The 19882-nt window shown below is 39.5% G+C and overlaps 1 protein-coding gene across 2 annotated transcripts in view; it reads right to left on the reverse strand.

The window, feature by feature from the left end:
- The window catches only part of LOC126198256 (zinc finger protein 236-like), a 230228-nt gene that overhangs the window by 177496 nt on the left and 32850 nt on the right, over positions 1–19882 (reverse strand). For both annotated transcript variants that reach the window (XM_049934706.1, XM_049934707.1), the window contains exon 7: positions 17650–17784. In XM_049934706.1, the coding sequence (XP_049790663.1) occupies positions 17650–17784 (135 nt within the window). The remainder of the gene's footprint in view (positions 1–17649; positions 17785–19882) is intronic.

The following is a 19882-nucleotide window of genomic DNA, read 5'->3' on the forward strand; positions in this document are numbered from 1 at the left end:
GCACCAAGTCTACGAATGGAGTAGGAAGTACGCAAATGGTGTGACTTCAGTGGAAGATGCTCCTCGTCCAGGTCAGGCACGAGTTGTGACACCACAGAACACTGCAGCAGTTGAAGACAGTGAAGGAAAACCGCTGAGTGACACTGAATGACATTGCAGCATGTTTACAGATTAGTCATGGGTCAGTACACCACATTGTGCATGATGTGCTACAGTTTCATTAAGTGTCTGCAAGATGGGTGCCACGGCAGCTGACTCCTGAAATGAGAGAACGACTTGTTGATGCTTGTGAAGAGCTTCTTCGGAGCTTTGAATGAGAAGGTGATGGCTTCCTTGCAAGAATCGTTACTGGAGACGAAACCTGGGTTCACTCCCACCAACTGGAAACGAAGAGGGCAAGCAAGGATGGTGCCATTCCTCATCACCAAAACCAAAGAAGTTTCGAACAGAACCATCAACAGGGAAGGTTATGCTGACTCTCTTTTGGGACAAAAAAGGCATCATTTTGGGGCATTACATGCCTAGAGGGACCACTGTCACCAGTGCATCATACACAGATCTCCTAAAAAATCATCTGTGGCCTGCAATCAAATCAAAGCGACATGGATTGCTGTCAGCAGGTGTCCTTTTGCAACATGACAATGTAAGGCCCCACACTGCCCGTACAACAGTTGCAACAATCATAGACCTGCATTCTGAGTGTCTTATTCGTCCACCAGACCTTGTCTCAAGTGATTGCCATATGTTTGGACCACTCAAAGACGCAATGGGAGGAAAGAAGTTCCATTCTAATGAAGAGGTATGCCACACTGTTGTGCGGATAACCAAAAGAATTTTTTTCTAAGGGAATTTATTCACTTTGTAAGAACTGGAGGACTTGCATTGATCGTGGGGGAGATTATGTTGAAAAGAGATACAGCTTTGTACCACTTCTGCACAATAAATAATATTTTAAAAAATATTTAAGGGTTTCATTTGACTCACCCTTGTACTTATGCCGCACTTCTTGAAAGATTTACTAGTAATATCTTCTCTCACCCTCGACCATGACTTTTATCCACTGACACACTTGTTTCATTTTAAGTTGTTTTAAAGCTCCCTCCAGTGTGAATTCATTTTGAGTTTCATCCATCATCCATTTTTTCCATTCCTCTCTCATATACACTTTAACTGCTTTATTTATCGAGACATCAGCATGTTGCAATTGTGAAGTAAGTCCTTCTGGAATAACACTAAGCTCTGTATTTTCCTGTCTCAATTTCTTTTTCACGGAATTTTTCAAATGACTACTAAACTGATTTACCATGAGAAGAGAAATCTTCTTCAATAAAGTAACTTTCCTTCACTCCCATACTCTGTTAATCCCTAATTTCATACCAGTAGTGTCCATCCAACACTTGTCATGTACATGAACAACACCTGGCAGTATTTCAAAAAGCTTTGGCATTGTTTTGTGCTTGAAAATAATCATTGGATCAAGTTTAATACCATCAGCACAACATGAGAGGACAACAGTGTAGCACATTTTTTCATGTCCAATTGTCTGTATAGTCACAGGTTTGGCACCATTCCTGTCAACAGTTATGTTACTTGCCACATCAAATGTAAGTGGAGTTTCATCCATATTTGTTATTTGGCTTTCAATGTTGAATAATAAAGTGATAAAAGGATAGTATTTTCTCGTCATTCTGTTGTGGCATTTTCTGAAATATTTTGGTTTTGGTTCACACGTTAAGTCCATGACACTTCATAGCGCAAACAAATTCCCCCTTAAAATCTGTTAAGTTCCACTGTAGCACTAGCTTACAAGCATGTATTTGAATCATTTTTATATTAATTCCAATGCCATTTTGATGGTCTCCTTGAATCCATTTCAATATGTCATCATCTAGTTTTGGCCACTTTGCACTCAGTCCATTATTTGCACAGTATTCCTCATCTTTTTTTCAGTTGTTCTTTACTAGCCCGCCAAACGCGAATGGTTATTTTCTGTTGGTGGAGGGCCGAAATGCCACTCAGCTGCCCTGTTTCCCTGTTGTTCCGAATGTGCTATTACTTTCAATTTATAGAACACATCATATCAATACTTTTCTTCCCCCCCCCCCCCCCAATTTCGAAACTAGCTACTAACAAAAACATTGTACTGTTACCGATAACACAAATCACTTTTGATTCAGATTCATTGGCACTGTAGACTGCAATGCGCATCATAGACTAGACAGTAATCTGGGTTTGTGATGGCGGGCCGGGAGGAGGAGAGTGTTAGCAAGCTTGTGAATCCTCGCAATTCATGTTCATCGGATCGGTGCACTGCTGCTGCCAGCAGAATCCAACGCTGCTAGACAGAGAGATTTCCTATGGCATCGAATATACGGCCATTTTTAAGATTTGTGGGAATTTTAAATCAAACACTGGACATTTTTATATTAATTTTGAGTATAAGAAACACCTGAATTTTGGAGGCTATTTTTCTTAAGGAAAAGTGTAAAATAAGGTAGACTATCATATTTGGGGACGTGTGCACTTTTTTGCCATTTCCTTTTGGATAATGAAACACAGAAATTAATTTCAACAGAAATGTGGTCAGAGTCACAGAGCTATAAATACAAAATTCAACAAGAGTGCATGAGTAGTTTTAATTATAAATAAGTGAATACAAAAGTGAGAAAGCTACTAACAACGACATAGTAAGTACAGTATCATAACCAAAATTGGCAACCACTACAATTGTACAAGTTTATGTGCCAACAAAGCTTTGCAGATGAAGGGAGTGAAAGAATGTATGATGAGATACAAGAAATTATTCAGATAGTAAAGGGAAACTAAAATTTAATACTCACGGGGGACTGGAATTCGATAGTAGGAAAAAGAAGAGATGGAAAAGTATTAGGTGAATATGGAATGGGGGTAAGGAATGAAAGAGGAAGTCGCCTGGTAGAATTTTGCATGGAGCATAACTTAATCATAGCTAACACTTAGTTTAAGAATCCTGAAATAAGGTTGTATATGTGGAAGAGGTCTGGAGACACTGGAAGGTTTCAGATAGATTATAAAATGGTAAGACAGATTTAGGAACCAGGTTTTAAATTTTAAGACATTTCCAAGGGCGGATGTGGATTCTGACCACAATCTATTGGTTATGAACTGTAGATTAAAACTGAAGAAACTGCATAAAGGTGGGAATTTAAAAAGATGGAACCTGAATAAACTGAAAGAACCAGAGGCTGTAGAGTGTTTCAGAGAGAGCATTAGGGAATGATTGACATGAACAGGGGAAAGAAGAACAGTAGAAGGAGAATGGGTAGATTTGAGAGATGACATAGGGAAGGCAGCAGAGGATCAAGTAGGTAAACAGATGAGCGCTAGTAGAAATCCTTGGGTAACAGAAGAGATACTGAATTTAATTGATGAAAGGAGAAAATATAAAAATGCAGTAAATGAAGCAGGCAAAAAGGAATACAAACATCTCAAAAATTACATCGACAGGGAGTACAAAATGCCAAGCAGGGATGGCTACAGGGCAAATGTAAGGATGTAGAGGCATATATCAATAGGTGTAAGATAGATACTGGCTACAGGAAAATTAAAAACACCTTTGGAGAAAAGAGAACCACTTGTATGAATATCAAGAGCTCAGATGGAAAACCAGTTCTAAGCAAAGAAGGGAAAGCAGAAAGGTGGAAGGAGTATACAGACGGTTTATACAAGAGCGATGTACTTGAGGACAATATTTTGGAAATGGAAGAGGACATAGGTGAAGATGAAATGGGAGATATGGTACTTTGTGAAGAATTTGACAGAGTACTGAAAGACTTAAATCAAAACAAGGATGCTGAAGTAGAGATGAGATTCCCCCTGCAGAAGGCAAACTTTTCTTCACTTAGTTACATAATACTGTTATGTTGGTATCAAATTTTAATTTATTTCCATATGACCAGCAATTAAAAATATAGAGACAATATTTAGTACAAAAAAGTAATTCAGTATTCATTAATTAATACTTTGATTTGTTAATACATATAATACATATAAGATTGAAAAAAGTTGCTAACAGCGAGACTCAAACCAGCGACTTTATGGTTACAAAATGTTGGCGCTACACATATAGGTACCGACGACTACATTGGTAACCTGGAACTGTATTGTATGCAAGAGAGCTCATAAATTGCCCAATATTCAAGAAAAATTTATTAAGTTTATAGATAACTGCATCATACTGCTTTAGGAAACTGATGTCCAGGCACTCACCTTCAAAACCTGTACATAGAAAGAATATAGAAGAGGGCCAGTCTATAAGGTCCTCTCATTACAAGAGTACTGTATGTGTGTCAAACTAAATTGGTATCAAATGTTTGATGACTGTTTGAACCGGGCTCAAAAACTTTCAAAATTCAAACTTATCGCATCATGTAATACAATATTTGTGAATGTCTCAGCTGAGTTTTAGAAACAAATTACACTATCGTAAAATTGAAATGTACCTTCCCTTTCCAATCTTAAATTCCTTCTTCATGTCAACGTTCTCTGAAAAGGTCATTTTAGTTCGAATTTTTAACTTTCTGGACTTTATACTGTTATGTCGATACCCAGTTCCAGTAGTAAAATGCCCATTAAAAATGTGTATAAAGGAATTTACCATTCAGACTAAATTTCACATTAACGTGTTTTCCGATTTATATTTGCAAATAAGGGGAGTAAGCCATTCATTAATAATTCAACTTTGAAATTTTGTGATATGAACTGTGCAGTCATGTTACACCACAAATTATTGGAAACTTACTTCTTCACTGTTTCTGAAAAACTATGGTATTTATTCATAATGATTACTTAAAATGATATGTCTACTTGAGGGCTACCCTAGAGACCAATAACAATATCTTAGTCAAAGTAATTTGTTCACAATTAACTAAAATATAATTTAAATTGTTGTACTGTAAAACTCATTGAAATTGTATATGAAATTAAGTAAACTCTTCCAAATTGCATATCAGAACATGCAGGCCAATATGTGGCCCATTTTTTGATGTAAGTAACAAACATCATTGAATGACTTAATTGTTGTTTTGTAAATCTTACATTTAACAATGTATTCAATTGTTTTGTTTCATACAAAAGGATGTAGTGCATGAGCCACGCAGGCAGTCAGTCAGAGTCAGTAAGGATGTAGTAGTTGAAGTAAGGGACAGTTGCGAGAGTCAGTGAGTCTGCATAATTGCCTTTTGGAAGCTGTTTGTGAGAGACTCTTTCGAAGGCTGTCAGCCGACAACATGTATCTACCATCAATGTATATACTATTCAGTTATAATACAAAACAAGGAAAGTGATATACACTGTTTTTTATTAAAAAATTAGTACATCAGCAACGACAAATTCGGAACTTTCTGAAGCAACAACACCCAAGCATATCAAAGTTGAGTATCTCATCATAAGCAGCAGCTAAGTTATTATGTGAACTTTTATTAACTGTACTTGAAATTTTCTAGTTTTCACTCCTCTTCGTAGTTGTGAATGGTGGAGGCCCAAACTATTAAATTGTCCCGATGGTATGACTGAGCATTCACGATTACCATTGTCCAATTATAGATAGAACTAAAAACTGTACATTTTATTCAGATTCAGCAACAGTGGTAATTAAAATGTTTCTCTCCTCTCACAAATTAAGGGCAGCATTTTAAAAGATTGTGATCTGAGCATACAAAACAGATTAGAATGGACTCCAGGTAGTCCAGCTGCCCTTTGATCCCTAAGCAAGGTTACTAGCTGTGCCCCAAAACCTTAGAAGTAAAAGTGGTACAGAGAATTCTTTACACAAATTCATTTAATTTCGCTTTAAAGGTTTATTTTTTAACAACTTAGACACACACACACACTCACACTCTTAAATGTTACCTTTGATGAACATTATTTGTAAATGCAAAAGTGGAAATATAAACACACATCAGCCCAGCCCTCTTTTCTTTCTTTCCTTCTTTTTTTTCCAGTTATGTGGAGGGGTGGGCAGGGGGGGGGGGGGGCGAAATCTTCCAGTGAAATGAGAACTTGCATTAATTTTAATATCTTGGCTATATCGGGGACAGCAAAAATTTGATTTTCAATATTTCACTTAATTATTGACCGCATTTAAAAGTTTTAAATGCTGTCACAATGTACAATTAAGAGTCTCACAGTAAGACAAGTATTAGTCTAAGAAATTTTGTATATATGAGGGGCAGTCAAATGAAAACTGAACACCTACCACAATGAGGCCATGGAATAGTTACATTTGAAAGTAATCACCACATGCTTTAAGACATTTATCCCACTGGGAGATGAGACAGTCAATTTCTTTTTTGTAGAATGTGGTTGATCGTTGACAGATCCACAACCACACTGTGTCTGATATGAGAACAGTAACAAGGAAAATGGGGTAAGGAGAAATTTATGGGGGAAGGTGGTGTAGCAAGTGCAAGCGCAGCAAACATTAACGAAGTTGTAATTATACCAAATAAATTTAATAAAATTACCACTTTTTGCAAGGTCTGGAAATCAGTTTGCATTTAGCTGACTGTCAGGAGCAGTGCCATCAGGAACAGTACAGAATACATATCGTTATTGTTGTTGATACGTGAAGCCTCAGTTGCTGTTAAATATTGTATTAATGAGTCTAAGGTTAGGACCATTTGTATGCAACTGAATAAAGCCAATATTTGTTTTGTCAGACACATTTTGCCTCACTTTACTAATGTGTCATCGGCGGCCTGATATACATATATATTTTCCCATTATATGCGGCACTTTTAACTTACATGTTGAATAGTAGAATATTCTAAGTTCAGAATGCTACATACAAATGAAAATTTGTATGTATTTCAGGCTGCTGGTAATTCCTTAAAAAAATGTGGCACAACACTTTTGGCAAAATAATGATTATGTTCCTACTGTGAGGCATTTGGATATGAGGAAATAATATAACCTATCTCCAGGTAGGTTCAAAAAATGGCTCTGAGCACTATGGGACTTAACATCTATGGTCATCAGTCCCCTAGAACTTAGAATTACTTAAAGCTAACTAACCTAAGGACGTCACACAACACCCAGTCATCACGAGGCAGAGAAAATCCCTGACCCCGCCGGGAATCGAACCCGGGAACCCGGGCGCTGGAAGCGAGAACGCTACTGAACGACCACGAGCTGCGGACGATCTCCAGGTAGGTCTATGTTTCAATACCGCATCTGGCAGTTGGGACAACCAATGTATATTGCTTGTAGGTAGCAAATAATGAATTAAGGGAGAGTATCTTTTAGGCAACCAATTGTTTTTCTGGCCAAACTCTACGCTACATTCCAGATCATGTTAGCATCTGACCTTATGCCTTATTATATAGTCTTTTGTAACAACAATGCAGTACAACCCCACTTTTACGTTCCTGGAATTGACATTTTCATGCTGTTTATGACATTTTTTATCAGTCCCGTCCAATTTCCTATGCCCAAAATGTTAATTTGCACCTGATTTTGCATCAACATATTTATAAATTTTCCCGCAGTTAACGCATTATGAAAAAATGTTTGTGGAGAAAAAATGACACTGGCATGATGTTGACTGTCCAGTAGTGTTTACAAATATTATGTGGTTAAGTTTTTCGTGCCGTGTCTCCCGCTCAAGCTCTACTTGGCATGGTGGCTGATGGGAGTAACTATATAGGTTCATTCTAATGAAGATATCATGACCAATCACAACCATTTCCCAACTGTCTCTACTGCGCAAATGCAATTTTGTTATTGTTGTGATCATTGTGACATTTTCGTCGAGCCATAGTTAGCGTGTTTTGGCGTATGGCCACTTTGAGCTCTAGTTGACACCGCCATTCACTTTGTGTTGCTCAAATATTTTTAGTTTAAACATAGCGCCAGTTATGTATTTTATTCATGCTGGGCAAAGTGTGTTTTGAGAATTTATTTGGTTGTTGAGTGCAGTATTTACGTATGTATTTTTTGTTATGTTACACAAACAACTTGAGTGATTTTTGCGCTGTGTGTGTGAGATTTTATACATAACTGAAAAGGCGCGGTACCTGATAACCTCAAAAAGATGACTAAAGTGGAAGAGTTGCTGAATAACACACATTCAAATACCACACAAAAGCCGAGCGAGGTGGCGCAGTGGCTAGCACACTGACTCGCATTCGGGAGGACGACGGTTCAATCCCGCGTCCGGCCATCCTCATTTAGGTTTTCCGTGATTTCCCTAAATCACTCCAGGCAAATGCCAGGATGGTTCCTTTGAAAGGGCATGGCCGACTTCCTTCTCCGTCCTTCCATAATCCGATGAGACCGATGACCTCGCTGTTTGGTCTCTTCCCCCAAACCAACCAACCAACCAACCAACCACACAAAATACATATTTACACTTGACAACGAGAAAAAATTCTCGAAACGCATGATGCTAAGCATGAAAAAATACGTAACTAGCACAGAATTTCATTATTTAAATAATGAATGACAGCTGCAGGCTTTCAAACACATCGATTATGACTTAAGATGTTCAGTCAAATGTTCCTACTTCCCAGACACCAGACAGTTATCAGTTTCAATTAAAACAGTGGTTTTTATTACATAAATAACCTTCATTAGATAATGATCAAGTCCCTGACAAGTCTTTTGATGCCACATATATATATATATATATATATATATATATATATATATATATATATATATATATATATATATATATATATATATATAACAGAGGGAAACATTCCACGTGGAAAAAAAATATATCTAAAAAGAAAGATGATGAGACTTACCAAACAAAAGCGCTGGCAGGTCGATAGACACACAAACAAACACAAATATACACACAAAATTCAAGCTTTCGCAACAAACTGTTGCCTCATCAGGAAAGAGGGAAGGAGAGGGAAAGACGAAAGGATGTGGGTTTTAAGGGAGAGGGTAAGGAGTCGTTCCAATCCCGGGAGCGGAAAGACTTACCTTAGGGGGAAAAAAGGACAGGTATACACTCGCACACACACACATATCCATCCACACATACAGACACAAGCAGACATATTTATGTCTGCTTGTGTCTGTATGTGTGGATGGATATGTGTGTGTGTGCGAGTGTATACCTGTCCTTTTTTCCCCCTAAGGTAAGTCTTTCCGCTCCCGGGATTGGAACGACTCCTTACCCTCTCCCTTAAAACCCACATCCTTTCGTCTTTCCCTCTCCTTCCCTCTTTCCTGATGAGGCAACAGTTTGTTGCGAAAGCTTGAATTTTGTGTGTATATTTGTGTTTGTTTGTGTGTCTATCGACCTGCCAGCGCTTTTGTTTGGTAAGTCTCATCATCTTTCTTTATATATATATATATATATATATATATATATATATATAGTGCAAGGGGGTATCCTGTATGTAACTTTTACAGCGTAAAATGTTATTTCCCACAGTTTACGTTTTCCCACATTTTACACTATTTTTTATTTTTTTTGAGACCCTTGAAAAAGTGTAAAAGCAGGGTTTCACTGAGTAAGTATTTCAGGCTGCTGGTGATTCCTTAATAAATTGTGGCAAAACACATTTGGTAAAATAAAGCCTATGTTCCTACTGTTAGGCATTTGGGTATGAGGAAATACTGTAACCTATCCCACGATCGGTCTATGTCTCAATACCACACCTGGCTGTTGGGCCTATCAATGTATATTGCTTGTAGGTAGCAAAAAATGAATTAAGAGAGAGTACCTTTTATGCAGCTCGTGGTCTTGCGGTAGCGTTCTCGCTTACCGCGCACGGGGTCCTGGGTTCGATTTCCGGCGGGGTCAGGGATTTTCCGTGCCTCGAGATGACTGGGAGCTGTTGTATTGTCTTCATCATCATCATCATCATCATTCATCCCCATTACAGTCGGAGGAAGGCAATGGCAAACCACCTCCGCTAGGACCTTGCCTAGTTGGCGGTGCGGCTCTCCCGCATTGTTCCCGAAGTTCCTCGGAATATGGGACTTCATCATCATCACCTTTTATGCACACGATTGTTTTTCTGGCCAAACTCTACCCTACATTCCAGATCATGTTAGCATCTGACCTTACGCCTTATTATATAGTCTTTTGTAACAACAATATAAGGAAAATGATAAGACTGCTACTCACCATAAAGATGACATACTGAATTCAGAAACACACAACAGGAAGGCTATTACACATTTAGCATCCAGCCGTGCCCTCCTTCAGAAAAGTAATAGTTTTGTCATGGCTATCTCTTCCCGGGATCTTGATAATTCTGATGGAATTAGAGATGGGTCATTTATGGAGGAACAAGTGCAAAGGAACAGTTCACTAAACTGAATGGAAGAGACGAGGAATAACTTCTAAGTAATGGTCATTCACCAATCTCTTCAGGTTGGTTTCATTTCTGCCTCGATCTTTTTCTGTCCGTATTTTTTTCAGTGTGTCACTGTTTCTAGCTCCACTGCTTTTCGTTCAGCTTTGGTTTTTGTCATTCACTGTGTTCTCCTGTTCTCGATCAGTTTGAAACCATTCTTGAAGTCTTTTCTTCTAAGCGTGTAAGTGAGAAAAAGAATACAAGGGTATGAAATTAGATTTAAAGTTTGTCTGAAGTCACTAATTGCTCTCATTATCGAGTATTGTCTGTTTTAAGTTTGAGCTAGTTTTTTACACATTTCAATTTTTATGGTGTCGTATCCCTGAACTACGTATTGAACCGTGACAAAATTTTGTACGTTCATTCAATGGTACAGTGGTACATGTTGGTACTGTCTGTAAAATGTGTTGCGAGTATACTAACTAATAATGAAGCAATAAATTTAAACACCATGCTGATGTAACAGTTTTACTGCGTGAACAGTGAAAATATAGTAAATGATAAACTTTATTCGTTTCATCATTTTGTACAGTGTGTCAGCAAGAAACATTTCTGTAAAAGTTTGGAATTGTGTGTAAAATTTGTCGCAAGTCACTAAGTGCTTTCATTCTCACATACTGGATGAATATGGTCTGGGTATGCGCACATTGTGAGTTGCACTGCCTCAATAAATAGGGAGCAGTCTATCCCCCCCCCCCCCCCCCCCACACACACACACACAAAATTGGACCATAGAATTGTGCTGTTCAAAAGTAATCACATATGTTAAGACATTTGTCCATGGGGAGATGAGACGATAAATTCCGGTTTTGTAGAATCAGTCGGCCACTGACGGATCCATAGCTCCACCCAATCTTGCACTTCCTCATGCCACTGAAATTGATGTCTGCGCATGTCTTTCTTCTGGTCACCAAACATGTGAAAATCACACAGTGAAAGACTGACTGTACGGAGGATCATACATGCTTTCCCAATCAAATTGCTTAAGTGCAGCCTCCATCCGATCAGCAGAGTAGGGGCAGGTGTTCTTGTGCAATGGACCCTCCACTTGTGAATTCCTCAAGTGTGGAACTGCAATCAATGCACAGCATGATGAAGGCATTTTGCAGAAACTGCAATGTGCCATAAGGTGAAAACACCCAGGAATGCTGTTGAACAGAATCATCTATGTTCACGTCATCTGTAGATTTAGAAACAGCAACTGACTATGCTAACTGCAATATAATATTTGAAACTCTGAAGGTAGCAGGTACAAAATGCAGAAGTGGTTAGCTATCTACAAACTGTACAGAGCTCAGATTACATTTATAAGGGTTGAAGGACAACAATAAGTAACAAAATATTTGTGGTTTGGTGACGATATTGTAATTCTATCAGAGACAGCAATGGACTTGGAAGATTGATTGAACAGAATATGCTGTGTATTGAAAAATGAAGACATTAGACAAACATAAACAGCATGTACACACAGACAGCAAAAAGTAACATGCTTTGGAAAGATCTTCAATGCGTGGCAACATGTACACTGCATATTGTCAATATTCTGAAGGAATAAATACAAATTCCAGTGCTTCTAAAACACTGAAATAGAGACTCTGATGTGCTTTGTCAGCTAGTCATAGTTCACTTAATGAGATCTCGCCAGTCAATGACGAAAGATATTCAGAGTATGGGACATTTGATGCAGTCAGCCAATAGCGACATCACAGTTCAGTAGCACAAACACATTAATAGGAAAAATTAATGGTTTAAGTTAATATATATACAGTATAACTGAAAGAAAAACTAAGCTTTCACATATTATAATGATTGTTAATTTTTTTTTTTTTTTTTTGACAGTGTGGTTAGGCAGAATCCTAAGAGCACAACTTAAATTGCAGCAGCTGAATGTTTCTGACAAGCACGATTATAAGCTTTACTGCTGTGCACTGAACATTTTATGGGTTACCTAGCTGAATAAACATTCTGTCGAGCACTTTAACTTTTCCACGGGAAAAGCAGTTATTACACGTGAAATTGTTCACGAGCTCTCCCTGCACTTTTTATTAAGGGTAATTAAACTCTTTGCCATCACTGTTGCATAATTTGTAATCTATGAAAGGACTAAAATAAATACGAAAAACTAACCTTGAAGCTTGGTCTTTTTAAAGCATGTGTTACCTTTTTCAGATATACTAAACACATATTTTAAATAATGGCATAAATGGTGGTTGTTCTGAGCCTGAAATTTTTCGAAGTAGCTTGTCCTCAAAGTGTGAAGTTTTAAATTTGATTCAAATACTCCATGATTTAAGAACTTCATTGCACATTCTCAGACGTAACACAACTGATCCTGAGTACTTTGAAAGTAATGCTTCTGAAACCACCATTCACAATATTTTCTTGTGACCTATCAGAAATATGAACAGTTGTGATGCCACAGTCATAGAAAGCAGTTTGGTGTTACAAAGTATTGCATAGTCTTTGTCCTAAAGTCTTTGACACATTTTGCTGTCAGCAACACTTGTATGCGCACTGTGTTTTGTTGTCATAAAAGGCGCATATTCTTTTGTAACTAAGGTTTTATTTCGGTGTTATTCTCTGGTTTACGTTTTATTGCTGCAATATTATTCTGCATTAGCAGGCTAAAGTAAAATTCTTTGTTAGAGTATCAAGCAACAGCTCTTACTAGTCAAAATTACAAAAATTTAACTGAAAACTGAAACAATGAAAAATTTCCAGATTTCTAGAAAATCCCCAGGTTTTTCCCGGATTTCCCGATGTGTATGCACCCTGATTAAAAAAAGGTAACAGAAGTAGCCACTGAATCCGGACCATCTGTATCCTTCCCTCCACCACCAGCTTTCCTGAACTGCACAGATGGGAGTTATCCTTACAACACATCCTCTGCTCCTGAAATTATCAACCTATGGTAACCTACCATCCCCATACCCTCCATCCAACAGTTTCTGGCCCCTGTCCCCTCACCCTCATTTTGTGCCACCGTCTGCGAACACAGCTGCTCGTCGCGAACACAGCTGCTCGTCTTTTCCCTTCCTAGCTCCTCTCCTTTTCCGCTCTCCATTCCCCCCCCCTCTCACACCCAGCCCTCCCCTACTGCTTGCCCCGCAGACTCTGTCACTGCACCTGGTGGTAGTCTTGTCATGTCTCGTATCTAGATCCTGCTCAATCTGCCAGACAGTGCTCTTCTATTCCCCAACCGGTACCCTGCTATCCCTTCCCCTTCCCTGTCCCCTCCAGATTACTGCTTTAATTCCAAGTAAAAATTGTATAGAGGTCTGAGCTGCTGGAGGTGTAGGTGTGTGTGTGTGTGTGTGTGTGTGTGTGTGTGTGTGTGTGTGTGTGTGTGCGCGCGCGTGCGTTTGCGTTTTCCCTTTTCTGAATAAGGCCCTGGTCAGATGCTAAATGTGTAATAGTCTTCTCATTGTGCCTTTCTAAAACTGAACATCTTTACAGGAGAGTAGCAGTCTATCATTTTCCTTTTATTGTTGTTACAAAAGACTACATAACAAGCCTAAGATCATACGCTAATATGATCTGGAATACAAGGTAGAGTTTTGCCAGGAAAACAATTGGCTGCATAAAAAATACCCTCTATTAATATGTGACTACATAATTTTCTATTTACAAGCAATATACACTGGTTGACTCAAGTGCCAGGTGCAGTAATGAGACAGAAAACCTATATGGAGTTAAGTAACATTATTTTCTCTTACCCAAATGTCTCACAGTAGGAACTTAGGATTTATTTTGCCAGATGTCTTTGCCACATTCTATTAAAGAATCACCAGCATCCTGAAATACACACACATTTTCATTTGTATGCAGCACTCTGAACTTAATTATTCTGCTGCACAGGAGATCCCAAGATCTCCTCATGGTACCTGACAGCAGTCAAATCTTGCTGATTCACCCGTACAATTTCATGAAGATGTGTTTGAGTGGTCAACATAATCCCTGCCCACACCATTATGGATCCTCCTCAAAGTCTGTCTCTTTCCAATATGTAAGTTAAATGTGCTGCATACAATTGAAAATGTGTATGCACAATGGAGTCCAAAATTAAAGCAACAAATGGAAATTTTGCAAGGTTGGTTTTTTTGCCACAATATTGGTATAAACAAGTGACAGTAAAGTAGAAACAATGTAAAGAATACAGAAAGTAATCAACTGCAACATACATAACGGTAGACAAAAATGTTCATTTTTTTCCGCCTTACCAGACTTGCAAACACATTCTGACAACTGGTTACTGTGCTCAATAAGGGGTGTGACCACCTCTGGCACCAATACACACCTGACAACAAAGGGACATGCTGTGAATGATGTCATCAATCTCATGTTGAGGCGATAATGCCCATTTTTCTTGCAGAGCTACTCACAAGTCTTGAAGAATGGTTGGTGGATGCTGACGCGATGAAACCTTAATGCATGCCAGACATGTCCTATGGGACTCAAATCAGGAGAGCGAGCAGGCCAAGCCATACATGCAATATCTTCTATTTCCAAAATAACATCAACCACCCACACTATGAGGTCATACATAATCGTCTGTCAATGCGAAGTCTGGGCCCAGCACTTCACTACAACTGTGCAGGAGATCCCAAGATCTACTCACGGTACCTGACAGCAATCAAATCTTGCTGATTCACCCATACAATTTCATGAAGAGGTGTTCAAGTGGTCAACTTAAACCCTGCCCATACTGTTCCGGATTCTCCCCGATATTGGTCTCCTTCCACAATATTTTGGTCCCGAGACAGTGTTCCACATGCCCTGCAGATGCAAATCCATCAAGAATCACTCCCCAGACCAAATCGGGACTCGTCTGTGAAAAGAACATTGGACCACCATTTGACCGTCCAGGTGGCATGTTGATGGCTCTACTTTAGACGTTCATTATGTGAACACACACCAGAGGTAAACAGACAGCAGGTCTCCCACAACAAAGGCAACACTCCTGAAGCCCTCTGTACACCATTTGCCTTGATACAACAGGTGCAAGGGATGTCATGAGATCAGATGCCAATTACAGTGCAGTACTGTCATTCCTTTACAGCCAAATAATGATCCACTCTTTCTGATGTCACAAGTGGTTGGCTGTGTCCTGCTCTTGGGGACACAGTTGCAGTCTCTATAAACCATTGCCTCATCCAAGAAACAACAGAATGATTCACATTAAGCCATCAGACCACATCAGTTTGCAACTCTTCTGCTTCCATTCTTCCTAGGGCTCTCCACAGCAAAGAATCTGTAGGTGTCTTCTCTGTGCCATGTATGTATGTATGTACGTATTGAACTGGGGACCTAGAAATCACGGAGAGGCTTCATCCCTGCTGTAGTCCTCAGTGGTACACAACCCCACAACAAGCTACAGCAGGCCACTCACCCGACCGCTGCCCCACACCGAACCCAGGGTTATTGTGCGGTTCGGCCCCCAGTGGACCCCCCCCCCCCCCCCCCCCCCCAGGGAATGTCTCACTCCACACGAGTGTAACCCCAGTGTTTGCATGGTAGAGTAATTATGGTGTACACATACGTGGAGACAGTGTTTGCACAGCAATCGCTGACATAGTGTAACTGAGGTGGAATAAGGAAAATCAGCCCACATTTGCCAAGGCAGATGGAAAACTGCCTTAAAAACTATCCACAGGCTGGCTGGCACACCAGACCTCGACACTTAATCAATCGGGCAGATTCGTGCCGGGGACTGGCACGCCTTCCTGCTCAGAAAGCAGTGTGTTAGACTGCACGGCTAGCCGGACGGGCTTCTCTGTGCCATACTGCACCATCTGTGACTGTAGATGTGGGACTACCCTGTAAACACTACCCCATTTGATAGGTGCCCTGATGTCATTGCTGGTGTGGTTGTCTGTTGATCAGAATACCATCTTCCATGCAGAACACGATCGTAATGACATCTGTTGACAGTTTGTATGATTATATCGTGAATTAGACACAGGGTGAGGAAGTATCAGTTTGTTGCTTCAAGTTTGGATGCCAGTGTGTTTCAGGCCACACTGATGATGGATTAATGAAGTGAGGCGAAAAGTGTCTGACAAAACTAATGCTGGTGCTGGCTTTATATTCAGTTGCATACATGTGGTCCTACCCTCAAACTCATTAACTCAACTGAGGATTTACGTATCAACAATAACTCTATATATTCTGTACTATTCTTGATGGTGCTATGGTACTACTGCTGATCATCAGTTAAATGCTAACTAATTTCCAGATCTTGCAAAAATGTTATATCTGCATTCTGTAAACGTTTGCTACACTTGCTCTCAAACCCCCCCATCCCCACCCCACTCATTTCAAGTTTTTCCGTTTTCCCTTGATACTGTTCTCTTGCCACATCACTTGCTCATAATATTCATATCACAACACTGGGTGCATCTTGCTTTTCCCAAAAATACTTTTCACATCCTCTCCCCCATCTTGTCACCAAATCACGATACACCTTCAATTCCACTAATCCCAGCTATGTTACCTCAATTCAGCCTGCGGGACTAAATTCCCAAAATGACATATGCACAGGCTACACCACAAGCAGCAAACTCTAGCATTTATGTTGTTTTGCAATGTTTGGAAGCACCTGCTGAAAACACAGCCATGAGAAACATCTATGTATTCAATCCACTTTATTTTGATCATGTAAGCAACTTCAACTGCGTCACTTGGGGGTGACTCAGTAACACTCTACAAGTTTATGTAAGTGTGTTGATTTCAGTCTGAGCTGCCGGAGATGGCGCTCATGTGTGCTTGCTTGTGTGAATGTATGTGCATTTTCTTTTCTGCAGAAGGCAATGGCCGCTAGCTAAATGTGCAACGGTTTCTGTTGTGCCTATCTGCACCTCAAAGTGTCTTTTTCGTGAGTATCCATCTGCCCTTTCCCAATATTGTTGACTGTGGTTTAGCATACTTTACAAAGCTAAATGGAAATTTTATACATGGCTGGAACAGCAACTGTAGAATGAAACTCATCTTGATGATTTTACAAATGTTGAGACCATGGTAAAGATGTGTTAAATGAACCTTCCATTTTGCAACTGATTGGTTGTTTACTATTTCTACAAGAAGAGCTAATGGGAAATGTTTGTGTCAGTCATCCTGTCAAGAACAATTTATTTTAAGTAACATACAAAAACAAGCAGAGGAGAATAACAATTTTATGTTTCAAATACTAAGGTTGTAATTTGGTACCTTGTTATTATTGCGTGAATGTAATACTCGTGCATTTAAATGCTGATGTGAAGAAAGTTGAAGATAAACAAGCTGCTTGTACCTTATAGTGATCTCTCATGTGTTCCTTCAAAGCTGAGGCACGTGTAAACTGACGATGACAATGACGACAGCTGATCAACTTCGAGGTGTTTAACCACTCGGCAGCATGCTCCTTTTTGTGAGCATCTAACTGTGACTGTAATACAAAATACCTTTGTTATAATATAAATCACAGTTCCTCAAATTTATATTAAGGGAAAAATATAAAACAGAATAAATTAAAATAAATGCTGTTACTGTGGACTAGGAATACAAAACTGTCATTAAAGTTACTCTTTTAGTTTTGTTTTCAGCAGAATAAATTATGAAAGCTAGACTTCCTAATAAGCAATTATAATTCTCTATAGATAATTTCTTGTTATGCCTACCTCTTATCTAATGCATCCCTTTAGCAAGGCTGCCATAAATCTCCCTCTAAGAATACTTCGACAAAGCAGCTATAAAATTGTTTTCTGCTACTAAGATCAAAGCATTCACAAATTCACACACGTGTAGCTCTCACAACATTGCCACTGTCACCTCCAGACGCCCAAGAATGACAGTGGGCAAGTGTGTGAATGAGGTATGCATGTGTGTTTTGTCTACATCTGACAAAAGACTTAGTCTGATAGCTGATAATTTGAGGAAGTCGTCTTTCAACGTGCCTGTCTGATAGTCAACACTACCTCTATGTGATGATTAGGAATATAGCCTATTTCTTATTATTGATATAGCTTGCTGTGTTAAGATCAACAAAGATACTTCTGCTTCATATGTGACTATTGTAATGGGTAATATACTACCTTTAATGTAGTAAATAGTCATCACAGGTTTGCCGCCGGCCGACTTTGTGCAAATTCCACAATATTTCCTCGGGACAATTGACCGACATCTTCGGGTGGTTGAACCTCCCTTGTGGCTAGGTATAACTGATGGTACTGTAACACTGAGGCCCCTGTATATAGAACATGTGCATGAAATATGTGCAGGCACGGAAATCACACGCGCGCAATGATTTGCAGATAGATGGTGCATATTAGAACACCCTCTGTTGAAAATCACACAGCAGCCCTCCTGCGCGTGTCCCACGTTTACTAACAGTGTGACCAAATGTTACTCACTAAAAAACCGTACTAGACCAATGTTTGATGGGTCTGTTATTCAAAAATCTTTATTGTCTCATCGGGATTTAATAGCAACCAATGCAGGATTCCAGGCTGTGCTCATCTGAAATCACGCATCGCTGTTGATGAGATCATCAGCTGTTCAGATATGTACTGCTCCTTAATGACGCAATCCCAGAAAGATGATGCTGCGGATGAAACTCCCATCTCTTCATAAATCACGCGATGTCCTGTATTCAGAAAGTGTTCTGCAATTGCCGACTTCACCGGTTGGGGGTAGGCACGTATAACGCTGATGTTCATCACTATGATCTTGTACTGTGTGATATTTCTGGCCTATCATGCCACCCCACACTTGCAAGGAATCTTGCACACACAATGTTTCCTCAGGTCATGATCATCCTTAACCAAACCCAACAGGTTCACCAGTTTTGCAGATGGTCAAAAAACAGACTTAATGTCATATCTTCTGAGGACTCTTCAGGTTCTTGACAACATGACACCAAAATATTCGTGCCATGTCATCAAGAATCTGAAGAGTCCTCGGACGATATGACATTAAGTGTGTTTTTTGAGCATTTGCAAAACGAGGAACCTGTTGGGTTTGGTTAAGGATGATCTTGGCCTGAAGAAACGCGGTGTGTATAAGATTCCTTGTCAATGTGGGGTCGCATATATAGCCCAGACATGTTGCACAGTACAAGAATGCTGTGATGAACACCAGCATCATAAACGCCTACGTCAAGTGGAGAAGTTGGCAATTGCAGAACACTGTCTGAATACAGGACATCGCGTGATTTATGAAGAGCTGGACTTTTATCCCCAGCATCATCTTTCTGGGAGTGTGTCATTAAGGAAGCAATACATATAAATACAGCTGATACTCTCATCAACAGGGATGCGGGATTTCAACTGGTCTGGAACCCTGCACTGGCTGCTATTAAATCACAATGAAAAAATCAATTTTTTTCAATAGCAGATCAATCATAACAATGGTCTAGTATGGCTTTTTAGTGAGTAATGTCTGGCCACATTGTCAGTAAACATATCGTATAGCACACGCACAGGAGGGCTGCTCTGTGATTTTCAGCAGAGGGAATTTGAGTATGGCGCCATCAATCTTCAAATCAT

Source organism: Schistocerca nitens, chromosome 1 (genome assembly GCF_023898315.1).
Source record: "Schistocerca nitens isolate TAMUIC-IGC-003100 chromosome 1, iqSchNite1.1, whole genome shotgun sequence".
Lineage (NCBI taxonomy): Eukaryota > Metazoa > Arthropoda > Insecta > Orthoptera > Acrididae > Schistocerca > Schistocerca nitens.